This window comes from Poecilia latipinna, unplaced genomic scaffold (assembly GCF_001443285.1).
Source record: "Poecilia latipinna isolate Pla-1442-1.1 unplaced genomic scaffold, P_latipinna-1.0 Scaffold1076, whole genome shotgun sequence".
Taxonomy (NCBI): domain Eukaryota; kingdom Metazoa; phylum Chordata; class Actinopteri; order Cyprinodontiformes; family Poeciliidae; genus Poecilia; species Poecilia latipinna.
This window is the reverse complement of record NW_015113692.1, coordinates 227,627-240,660: the sequence shown is the minus strand read 5'-3', so window position 1 is coordinate 240,660 and position 13,034 is coordinate 227,627. Positions and strand designations below refer to the sequence as shown.

Sequence of the window (13,034 nt, the reverse complement as noted above, 5' to 3'; positions counted from 1 at the left end):
TTTTTTTTTTTTTTTTTTTTTTTCTGCCAGTAAAATCCGAGCAGTTCCTGCAGCTCAACGCTCCCACTGAATGAGCTCTGCCTTACCTCGCTCTTCGACGCTTTGCTCCCCACCGTCTACCTCCTCACCACCGCCTCCCGCCCCCCTCCCTCCTTCTTTGTCTCTTCTGCATGGGAATGCCAACTCCCGTTGGTCGAAGATGCAGCCTACACCCTAACATTCCCTCTTCCTCCCTCTGTCTCCTTATTATTCTCTCTCTTTTTTATTGCCCTCACGCAAACACCATTTGGTGTTAAAGTTCATGCGAAACCTGTTCAGGACGGGAAGCACATGGAGTACAGAGAGTCTGTGATCAGAACTGATCACAGACTGAATTCTAATCGCCTAAAGCCTAGCTTTAACATCTTAGGGAAAGTGCTGTTCTCACTCTTTGTGTACATTTTTTTTAAAACAGACATAAATGTTTTAGACCTGTTCTGTTAGAAAATCTATAGAGTTTGTCTGTGTAGTCTGTTAGAATAAGCAAAGTACACCATGTCCCAATGGTCAACCCATTAATTTACAGCATTCCCCACAAATATAGGCAAACCTTCTTGTTTAAAGAGTCATTAAATCCATTGCTCTTTTATTGTACTAAGTATGATCAGAGCATTTTTTTTTTTAAATATCCTTAATCTTCAAGTTGAAGTAATGGTTACCCTAACCACTCTTGTAAAATAAATCTGACAGAATACTTCTGTCAGATAATAGATAGATAGATAGATAGATAGATAGATAGATAGATAGATAGATAGATAGATAGATAGATAGATAGATGTGTTAAAATAGGCAGTATAGTTGTTAAATTGACTTCTCTAATTGGATAACAGGATATATGAGTTTATACATCAACCTTCTCAAACATGCCAGATTAGATTTTTATGTGTAAATATGTAATATGAACAAATAAATTAATTCAGTGTCTCACTTTGTTTTTACTCTGTCACTTTTAAATTGTTAGTTTATTCACACTCCAATTAATCTTTATTGCTTTTTTGTGCGACATTTTTTTTTATTATGATACGCTGACAATAAAATTATATTGCAGCGAATATTTAACACGCTTACTTGCATGTATAAATGAACAACTAGCTAAAGGTAATTTGTCTTAGTTTTATGTTGTGAAATCATAATTCCCAACCAAAACTGAGATCACAGCCGAGTGAGTAAATGTTGATACCGATAAGCTAATTATTACATTTATTCAAACAATGCTATATATAACACAAATACCAGTCTCATGTTTCCCTAACCTGTTCATAATACACTGCACTTTCTACAGAAGAAGATCGTCATACAACACTCTAGCATGGGCATTTTCCCAGTGTTTTTGTCTTCAGTAACACCCAACAGTTCTATCAGTTGCAGAGGCCTTTCCGTATGAATCAAAACAACACTTGGCTATGAAAACGGGCTTCATGTGGGCTGCAGAAATTAGAGTCTCACTGATTCTACTTGCAGCTTTGCCACCAGACAACAAGACGAAAGTGTAGAACGTAATTGCCAATGTGAGTGTACCAATACAATATGAAGTCGCTTATTTTTATTTCGTTGTGTACATTTTCAGATACATGATCAAAACAGAAAACACTGGTCAAATCAACAAGCAGATGTGTTGTGAAGCGCTTTGGTCAGGTGAGGTTGTTGTAATTGTGCTGTGTTAATAAACTTGTGACTTCTGCGTTTGGCGTAAGCAGTTCCAGGTTTCACTGGAGGAGTGAGCGGAGAAGCGTTGGTTTCTAACTGAGCAGGTGTGCTGGCAGGAACAGCATGAGCATGTGTGACGCATGATTAAAGAGTCCAAGAAAGGCTGAGGAAAAGACATCATCAAAGAAACGTGTTGATGGAGAGTTTCCTGTATGATTTGCTGAAAATAGTCTCCAGATGTCACGTCATTTATCACTACTATATAAAGCACATGAACATTGAACTTTGATTTTGATTTATGAATTTATAGCAGTAATTTATAGACTTCATCGATTTGTCCTTTGCTATTTTTTTCATGTTGTGTTAGACTGCATTCCTGCAAGTTAATCTCACCTACTCTTTTGATCAGCTGCATCAAGTAGTTCAAAAGAATGGTGGTTATACTGAATACTAAACATTAAAGATGTTAACTTTTTTTTTTTGCTAATTTTGCATTGCTTATGTACTCTTTCTCCTAGAAAGTGGATAAATTATTAAAAAATATGTTTTGATTTAACTTAATGAAATTTGAGCACATTTGCACATTTGCCAACTGCACGTGTGCTGTTGGCTAATGTGCTCAGATGTCATTCAGTATATTCCCAGCTCCTCATTTTTTTTGTTTAATGTTAACATTTTGAGTTGATTGAGATCGTTGCATTGGTTCTACAGGAAAAGTAATCATCAGGAATGAATCATTTGATGATTCACCAGGACACGCTAAAATCTTCTGAGGTAATGAGGATTTTCCAGTAGAGAACATTGTGGCACATCAACAATGGAGAGTCAAATCAACTTGCTATTTTCAACAATGAAGCGTCATGCATAAAATAGCAACTGTTGTCCGACTTCTCTGAAAAAGGGGGAGATAAACATCTGTAACATGAGTTGTTATCAGCTTTGTTTCTTACCAAAAATGTAAAATCTCTTTGTCACAGTTTGACATTACCTTCTCTTGATATATTAACTCAGAACAGTGATAGACAGTGAGCAGTGAATTATGTGTGTCATATAATTTGAAAACTCAATTTCCTGCTGATACTGCACTCAGATTAGAGATAAATACATATGAGAAATTGACCTTGAGTTTCATAAGGTGCTGCATGTCACACATCATCTCAAGGTTTTACACTCTTTCCTGAAATGCCACTTCTCCACAATAAAACTATTAACCTTCCTGTTCCTGTGTGTCCATTGTCTGCATTGGAGTCTAACAAAAACAATTATTATGACACACATATATGAATTTTGTGTGTGCCTCTTATACCTTTTTAAAAGCATGAAAGGTAGTCTACTTGAACATTTTAAGACAAACTGGCGCTCTGCACAGTAAGAAAACTAATTAATATATTTAAAGACAGTTCCTTTGCCTATGATTTTGCTCAAGGTAGTTTAAAGTAGTCATCCTTTATCACACTGTCTGCAACCTTCAGCTCTAGTCACATATGGCCATTTATGCCATTCGGCCATTAATGATACAGAACTGAGCAATGCTAAAGAAACTAATGGATTGCACAAATTGCTTCAGTGTCAGATTATTCTATTGCAATATAATGTTTTTAATCTCTGGTTTATAGAAAATCTGCATCAGCAACATTAATGCTTGAAAACAAATTACACCTTCAAAGCAAGTATTCAGATTCCATAAAAAAATGTAATAAAATTCCCAATTATGAATTAATTCAATCTTGTCGCATTGTGAGAATCTAATTTACCAGCATAACAGATGTGTTCATTTTCTTCATCCCAGGACTCTAAAAGTAAAAATGGTAGCTGATACCAAACTGCATCAACTGAGTCCCTTTGTGAGACATTGTACCCCACTGCCTCTCAATGCGCTAGCCTCTTTCTCATGGCAGCGTTTTCTCACCACTGCTCTGGTCTAAACTCAGACAACGCCTCCGTTACCAGGTCAGTCAGACTATGGTTGAGTGTTTTCTGTCTCTGTCTATTGATGATGCCTTGTGAGTTTACAAGTGCCTGTGAACGGAGACCATCCTCTGGGAAACACAGAAGTTTGGTGAGCTCAGCCTTTTGTTAAAAAAGGAAGAAGACTGTGTGTCTTTTACTGATAGTGCTAGTCGTACATAGTTAAATCCATCCTCTGAGATATAGACATGGGGCAAATATTTGCCAAAATATTTCTGCACTGGATCAAAGTCAGTGTTCTAATTTCCAATACTGTATTTTTTAAATTCTGACTTTCATGAGTTCCAGAGTATTTTATTGATGGTTTGACTTGTCCATTCTAAGCCTAATTGCTTTCTCTGAACTTACACATTGTATATTGAAGCCACCATACTGATTCTACTTTATAACATTGTAATCATGCTTTTACATTTTGGGTGTTCAGACTATTTTTCAGTTCTTTCAAACATGTTTTTTTGATTCGATGACTTGTGATTTTATCTTGGCTATATCCTTTTTTCTTCGATTTAAATGCTTTTGGTTCTATTAACTGATGATGATGATGATGATGCATTTAGTTTTGTGGTTGCAATGTAGAAAAAAAAAAGTGTGGAAAAAGTTGAAAGTGTAAAGTACTATATCGTGTACATATGATGTTTTAAGAATGAGGACATATACATTTTAACACACTATTTTCTTTATTAAAAAATGTAACATTTTACATTATGTCTTTTAATACATTATATACATCTCTTTCACCATTAGATCTGTTATTATTCAGAACACTGACTTAATAGATATTACAATCCAAACCTTTATTAGTTAGAATGATCATCTGAATTGTTCTCTGGTCATTTTCAAGTCTAAGGCACCCAAACTCTGAGCCATTCAGAGGAAGAGATAATTGCTTAACACATCTATGTTTGCTACCACCCCAATTCACTTAAAGCATTATATTGTCCAGTGTTGCGTCTGCATTTACTTGGAAAATGCCCTTTTGCATTAGACATTGGACAGGATGAGTACTCTGAGGCCAGGTCTTTATTTGATGTTGCTCTCAATCCAGTCTTTAAAGTTAGCCACACGTGTGTAAACTGTGTAGAGTTCAGGGTCACATTCCCCCTGATCATAGCCAAAGCTCACCAGTCCCAGGAGTCTCCACAAGCCTCTCTTGTCCTTTTGCACCTGAGAGGACATTGAGTTATAACCGACCTGGTTCCCAGGGTTGGCAGGGAGGACAAGGATGCCCCCAGTGTCAGACGGACATATGTTAGACGGACCGTAGTCAGGTTTTTGGCTTGCACATAGCATATTGTCTGTAACACTGACCGGCACACCGTTGCGAGCATACTGATGCTCACATGGGACGATATCAGCAAGGTGAACCAGCCCAACCCTTGCCTTTTCCTCGAGGCCCAAACTAGAATCCTGCAACGGAGACCAGCCTGTCACAAGCCCTTGTTCTGATGTAACCTCTTCCTCGTCGTTCTCTGACAGGCAGAGCGGCAAGACTTTTTCTCCAATTCTTGCCTTGTCTAGTAACTTGATAACAGCAATGTCAGAGTCAAGAATATGAGGATCGTAATTTGGATGCACAGCAATGGAGCTCACCTAAGAGAGAAAGAGATGTGTAATGTCATTAGATTTCTTGAAGAGCAAAATTGGAAAATAAAACATCCAGAAGCTTACCCGGAGGTGTTGAGGACCCTTATTTTCCCTGTGGTCATCGCGATAGTGCTTCCCAACGACCACCTTGATGGTGGCTGTATCCACAGGATACATCTTTCCAAGCTCTGTCACACAGTGAGCTGCAACTACCAGACTCCTTTGGTTAACCAGAGCCCCGCTACAGATAAGCTGCCAGTCAGAGACCTGATTTAGGTTGCTACTTCTGTCTCCAGCATCTTTCTTCAGGGTTTGGTCCTGGTTGCTTGTCTTCGTCACCTTAGTCTCGGTCTCCTTGAGGGAGCGGCGGTATATGGCCGCCAGCCAGGGCCAGTGAGCCTCTTCTGGCCTCTGTGGGTCAAAGTTTACATGTTTCCCACAGACTGCCAAAAAGGAAGAAACAAAATGAGAGGTGAGACTATTATCAAGGTGAAACAGGAAGATACAGGGAAAAAATGATTTAAATATGGACTGAATTAAGAACTTACAGGCTTTTAATGATTTTTATTTCCTTTGAAGACAGATAAAAAGCAAACCAGTGCTGGCAATGTCAAATTCCAGAAATTACTTTTTTTTTTTTTTTTGCCTATCTGACTAATAATCTAAAAGACAGAAACATAAAACAAGATAAACGCTTAACTACTTGTTTGACTTCAACCCTTTCACTTCATCCATAAATCTCCTCTTTGGTCTTTCTCTGGGTCTCCTGCCTGGCAGTTCCAGTATCAGCATCCTTATAATGATGCATTCTCTCCTCTGTACATGTCCTAACCACCTCATCCAGCCTATCAAACTAAATAGTGCATATTAGGGGAAAAAGAGTTTACTTGTTTGAAAAATACAGATTTATCTGGCATTCCCTTCCAAGGCCAGAGATTCTAAACTTACAGCCGGAGGTTTAATGTAATGGAGTCTGTGCACGTGTCCAAATACCTCAGACAAAAGCAGGAATATAAATACACAGGCATTTCATATTTATTTACTTGTTTAAAATGATATAGTACCTGTTTCCTTCCACTTAACAGCTAGAGGTATGAATAATTGATTTTTTTTTATTATTATATTCTTGAATAGTCCATTTTTATAAAGTGCTGCTGTTGCTCATGACAAAAAAAGAACAATACTGTAGCAGTGAGGAAATGAAAATTTAATTGCAGCTTACATGAAAACCTGTTAAATAAAAGATAGCATTGTTTTAAAGTCTCTTTATATGTATTTCTTAATTCAGTGCTACACATCAGTTACAGCTTTATTAACATTTTTTTTACTGAACTGCTTGTAGAAATAAATAAAACAAAGGCAATAAAATTAGATCTGTGTTCTATAAAAAGATGTGATCATATTTAAGAACAAAGAAAACTTTCTTTGTGGGTCTGTGTGAAGTTGTTCTAAATGTTGCTTCCTTATGATCATCAAGAGACACATTGGACATACTACATAATAATTAATCTCAAATCATTCCACTTGAAACCATCTATAAATCAAGCACTGCATTCAATACAAATCTAATATAGATATATTAAATTAAACTAGATGTTCTAGATTATTGTCTTCAATTCCACAGTTTGTGGTTAGTTTTTTTTTTTTTTTTTTTTTCCCAACAGTTGAATTTACATCCATCCATGGCATTGGGCCTGCTGTTTATCTCAAGCAGTCAGTTAACTTCACATTTCTCAAAAAAAAAAAAAAAAAAAACCCTAAGGGCATACTTTAATCTTTTTTTTTTTTTTTTTTTTTTTTTTTACTGCAGCAGTTTTTCATTGAGAAGTTATGAAAACTCAAAATCTTATTTACTTTAGATAACTCCCATAGCGTCTTCGGGTTAAAGACACAGTAAGATAGAATGAGGCCTTGACAAAGCAGATATTTGCATGTAAGAACAAGTCTCATACTAAAATGCAATAACTACAATCTTCCGGAGTACTGTAATTCATATATTCATAAACCTTTGTTATTCCATTGTGACTATAAAACTGATGAGTTAAGGAGCCTCTGACCACAGTGTCTCTGGTGTAAAGTAAACCAGTCTAAAAGGCAGTGCATTCCAGTAGGTAAAGAGACATTAAAATGACTGTACGACCCTGTAATTTTCTATTAAACAACCTACGCTGGCGCCATCTGGTGGGCAGTTGATGCTTAATCATTTTCTAAATTTTCATCCAGAAGCATCAGCACCAAAGGAAAACCTATCAAGAGCTAAGATTAAATTATTTGCACTGTCCTGGTGCACTTTAGCCGCCCATATGTCTTAAAAGTGTTATAAATGACATCTCTTAATTGATGGGATGTACTGCCGTGCTTCCATGCCTGCTTCCATGTGTGAATCAGTGTATTGCTAACTACTTATAAATTCTTTATAATGGGAACATTATAAAACTGATAATAAGGTGGTATGGGGTTTTTAACCAAAGGTTGGGGGATTGTCTTGCCTTTTCAAGATGACAACATTACATTTGTGTCTTGGTTTAGTTCTGCCTAGGTGTTAGCTCTGTAATTTTGCTTTAATAAACAAGCACACCATGAGAACGAAACAAAACTAAGCCACCAGCAAAATTATTTTTTGATTTAAAATCGACCTGTTTTAATAAACTTATATGACTAATTTTCTCTTCTGTTTAATATTTTCAAATAAATATTTACATCCTTTGCCATTGCCTAATTCTAAACATTTATAAACAGTAAAAAATAAATGATCTAATTGCATTTTATGACTGCAAATATATCAACACAGCAGTAGCGAACCGTGCATCTTCTTCTACCTCGTGACCATATGTGAAGCTCTGCTGCCCTCACCTGGTGAACATGACACATGGCGTCCGCTCCACTTCCCTGTCTTCAAGCATGTGCGCCGAGCGCTGCCAAAGTGATGGTAATACTGAGAAGCACACTCATACTCAATATGGGTGTACAGATGATGGAAACCCTGGGACAACTGAGGAAGCACTGGGGAACTTTTAGTGGGCCCAAAAGACTGGAGCTTCTGGTTGACTGCAGAGGAAAGGAGCCTGTGGACGATCGTCTTCCTGTGGGGTAAAAGAACCGCTTGAAAAAAATGCTTTTGCATGCAAGTGCTGAAAAAAAAAAAAAGAGAGGTTCTTTCTGATCTGACAGTTAACCGTTTTAAGCAGTGTTATAGCAGGTCTTGTATTTCAATATATTTGTGTGAAAACATTAATAAACATACCTGGACGGTACCTGTGGTGGCAAAATTTTTTGCTTGACCAGTTCCGATACTTTGGGTTCTCGACATGCTGTGAATAATAATAATAATAATAATAATAATAATAATAATAATAATAATAATAATAATAATAATAATTTCAAAGCATGTCTGATACAAACAGTAAAATTGAATTGACCTTAGGTTCTAAGAAGGTAATAACAACTCTTTAAAAGTGTATGTAAAACCTCTCAACTAATATAAAACAAGGGAATTGCAACAATGGGAACTGTTCTTTGTAGGATGGGGGTACTCTGAAGCATTTACTACTTTTAGTCTGCTTTGGATTTTTGCCTCTTTCTTACATTCATCAGGAGAGCAAAGTGATAATTTCCCTTATTTATCACCTGGCAAAAATCTGCAAAACATTTAGACCAAACTAAAATAAACATAAGGTACCAGTACCTCTGAGACAGAAGGGCTGCTTGCCACTCCAGGTACCATCTGGCTGACAGGTTCGCCTTTTATCGCCGCTGAGAGCATATGAGTGGTTGCACATAAACTCCATAGTTTCCAGATCCAACCCTGGCACCACCTGGTGGTAGCCATTGTACAAGCGAGGAAGAGGAGGACACCTCCTTTCTGCAAAAACGGAACACACTGTAGATGAGCTGAAAAACTCAGAACATTTTTATTTGTATTTTTCTTTTTAAATAAAACGCTTGCCTGTTTGGCTCTGGTTGACTTCTTTGTCTTTTTCTCTTTCTTCCTTCTTTCTTTCCAGCTCCTTAGTTTTTTCTAAGGAATCTTTCACAGTTTCGTCTTTGGTGTTAAGGGAGTTTTCCTTTGTTTTACCATTTTCCCCATTTGCTCTGTACAAAGTGTACTGTGTCACATTGATTCGAGAGGGATCAATTTTCCTCACTGTCGTCGGAGATCCAGTGGTGTTATTTTCCTTCTTTGCATCCTTTGGGGCCTGAGAGTTTGTGCTGTTCTTTGTCGAATCCAGCTCAAATGTTTCCACAGTGGTGTCACCCTCAGACACATTTGTCTTCAGTTTTGTGTCATTTGGGCCAAATTGATCTGGGTCTCTCTTTCCATTAATTTGCTCCTCTTTTCGTTCCTTCCCTTCCTGCCCTTTGTCCTTTTTTGGCAATATTTCTGTGGTGTTTGCCTTCCCTTTCTCTGGCTCAGGGTCTGAACGTTCTTCCTTTTTCTCCGGTGGCTTTGGTCCCTCTGGTTCTTTTTTCTCAACTGTGTTAAGCCTGCTGTCTGTGCTTTTAGGATCCACTTCATTTTTTTTGTCTTCGCTGGGCCTCTCTGACCCAGTATTTGTTTCGTCTGAATCACCTTCTTCCTTACCTTTGTCAACAGTATTTTCTGGAACTGTTTCAGTATATTTATCTTCAGTGTCCACCGATGTTGTGTTCTCTACCCAAGAGTATATATCTTCCCTGCCAGCACTTCCTTTTTCTGTTGTGTTTTGTTGAGGTATCTCTGTAGCTTTACTGTTATCTGTCTCACTCTCTATGTCTATTCCTTTGCCAGGGTCTGCCTCTTGCACTTTGTTTTTATCTTTTTCAGACTCAGTTAGAGTGTTATTCACTGTGGATGAAAAAAAAAAAGACGTTAAGAGAGACAATTGGAGCAGTTCCCACATGTCATCTGTTAGACCAGCATGATATATATATATATATATATATATATATATATATATATATATATATATATATATATATATATATATATATATATATATATATATATCTCATTTATCTTTTTTTTTTTTTTCTTTAACAAATGGTCGAGCTATTTCTGGTCATAACAGGAAAATCTGTCGACATGTCAATTAATTAATTTAATTAATTCACCCCAAATCAAATTTTGACTACTTTGACTGGCATGTTGGAAAAATACTGAAATAGGTCCTCTGGTCCAGCAAGAATAAGACAGTATATTTTAAAGTACATACATAGTGGTTCTGTCTAGGGTTTGACAGAAAACTTAACGTCACCCTAAACATGCTGCACTCACTGCAAAAATTGGTGCTGGTATGATAATAATACTGGGGATAGTTTTCTTTAGTAGGGTTAGTGGAGGTGATCAATTGATGGGGGGCAAATGAAGCTAAACACAGAGCAATTCTTGAAGAAAAGCCGTCACAAACATTTATTAATGAGGTTTGTGTTCTATTAGGACAATGGCCTGAAGCAGGCATGGAAATGGTTTAGATTCAAGAAGAATAACGTGTTGACTTGTTCGAGTCAAGATCCAGATTGCTGCAAGAGTTGGAAAAAATGCATTCACAGAAACTCTCTCTCCAATCTCACTGAGCTTGGGGAATTTTACAAAGCAGAGTTGGCAAACACTTTTGTGTTGAGACGTGGAACAAACAACAGACACCTGCAAAGGCAGCAAAAGATGCACAAAGTATTGCTGAATTCAAATGCACTTCAGTTTTTTTTTTTTTTTTAATTTTACACTTTTTCGGAAACCATATATGTGCACCACTTCTGTCACACAAAATGCTAATAAATAAATTACACATAATGTCATGTTACATTAAGTCATGTAAAAGGTGCGATTACTTTTTTTTAGACTTCAACAAGCTGTAAAACAGTCTTGGATCTTGTTAACTTATTTCTTAAAATACATCTTTATAAAAAGAATATTGATTGATATGTAAATATTTGACCCACAGTCGGATTGTTTTTATGTTATTCTTATGTTGTAGGAAACATAGTCTGACCTTTAGAGCAAACAGGAGGAGTCCCACTCCAGGTGTTGTTTGGGAGGCAGGTTCTCTGGGAGATCCCAATGAGTTCATAGGGCTGGTTGCACATATACTGGAGAGCTATGAGGACATCATTTGGTCCATACACCAACAAGTGGTCACCATTTACTGGCTTGGGCGGTAAAGTACAGACTCTTTCCACTGGCACTAGAGACCAGGAAAGAAAATCAAGTTATTTTCCATGATCTACATCATTCCTCAGGCTGTGTGAAAAGCTTACAAAAACAAGAGAGTGCCACACTGACTACCCAAATCCACAACTGTTGCTATTTGGGAAAAAAAAAAAAAAAAAAAAAAAAACTAAATCCCATATTTTATCTTACCACATTCAGGTGCTGCTGCACTCCAGGTGCCATCGGTCAGGCAGATGGCAGTGCGAAACCCCCGCAGTTCAAAGCCCAGGTCGCAGCGGTAAGTGATGCGAGAACCAGAATGTAGAAACAGACCCTCCGTAGAACCGTGTTTGGGCACTGGAGGCCTGTGGCATCCCACCACTAAGAGGAAATACAGACTTGCACAGTTTATTAATGAAAACATGCTGCTTTCATTTCCTCTTTCATAAACAAACAGTGGATGTTCACAATTATGATGTATAGACGGCATCGTGTATGTCTCAGCCTTTGTTTTATTAGAACTCGGTATTCTAAACAACTACGGAAACACAAATCAATGCAGTCATATCCTTTCGGTTTTTGCCAACAGGCAATGGACTGACAAAAATCAAACATACCATCTGATTTCCACTAAGAAGGTTCCAAAGATTTTAAAGCGCACCCTGCTATCGCTGTCACGGGTGCTTGTTTACAGTTAATTTCACTCATCATGGTAAAGTGTGAACAGTTCACAGCGAAACTTTCGCACATGGCTTGCAAATTAGCAAGAAACAGATGCAATAAAAGCGCCGTGGTCAAACTGTTCAACTTTCCACTGTCGTAAAATAGCATTTATGAACTGAAGTGAGACAGACTGATAAAATGGTTGTGGAACAGATGAAAAACTCAATTGTTCCTGTGTTGGATGTTAGAATTTTTGTGCAGATTCTAACGTGCAATTTCTATGTCCATATTTAACCTAGAAGACCTGCAACACCAAGAGTGGAGGTCACAAAGAAAGTGCATTAAAACTGCAGTTCTCCGTGTCAGGTAATCTCTCAGGAAAATTAATGTGTCGATGTGAACTGCAACAACTCCAAGAAACTTTCTTTGGCTTTGTGACTTGGAAAGCAGATTTATAACCTGGGCATGTTTTCCTGTGGCCTCTAAGTCTTTTATTATCAGGAAATAGAGTTTTGCAATATGACTCAGGCGCCAAAGGATCAAAACAATTTTCTATTCTATTTTGAAGCTGTCATGGCAAAATATTTATTTCATCATGTAAAAAGAATAAAAAGAAATAGAATGGAAATGTATAGCACAACAGCAAAGCTACCAACAAACTAAACTAAACTAAACCATTCAGAATATTGAATTAATAGCCGCCTCATTCGGATCGGCACTTCTCTTTTTGCAAAGGACGACGGTTGTTCACAGTGCATGCAATTTATTTTAAGCTACTTAGCATCGAGCTGGAGCATTACAAAAGTCACAGACAAACATTAGTGATTGGGTAAAATTTAAAACAGGCCACGCCTCCAGGATGCAATGATTTCTCAGCAGCTTAGAGTTCAGGCCCTATAGGCCCTATGTATGACGTTAACAGTGTAGGTTTTTTACCAGACTAGGAAGAGTCAGGAAAAGGATTCAAAGTTTTAGGATTTTTGTTTTTTTTTTTGTTTTTTTTTTT

At 37.3% G+C, this 13,034-nt stretch overlaps 1 protein-coding gene across 1 annotated transcript in view; it reads right to left on the bottom strand.

Annotated features, from left to right (window-relative positions):
• Positions 1-4,310: 4,310 nt before the first annotated feature.
• Positions 4,311-13,034, bottom strand: part of pamr1b (peptidase domain containing associated with muscle regeneration 1b) — a 29,058-nt gene continuing 20,334 nt past the window's right edge. The window contains exons 7-14 of the mRNA XM_015051962.1: positions 11,576-11,746; positions 11,208-11,399; positions 9,185-10,063; positions 8,924-9,100; positions 8,483-8,549; positions 8,092-8,321; positions 5,323-5,681; positions 4,311-5,244 (exon numbers count right to left, since the gene is read on the bottom strand). Of these exons, the coding sequence (XP_014907448.1) occupies positions 4,675-5,244; positions 5,323-5,681; positions 8,092-8,321; positions 8,483-8,549; positions 8,924-9,100; positions 9,185-10,063; positions 11,208-11,399; positions 11,576-11,746 (2,645 nt within the window). The 3' untranslated portion in view covers positions 4,311-4,674. The remainder of the gene's footprint in view (positions 5,245-5,322; positions 5,682-8,091; positions 8,322-8,482; positions 8,550-8,923; positions 9,101-9,184; positions 10,064-11,207; positions 11,400-11,575; positions 11,747-13,034) is intronic.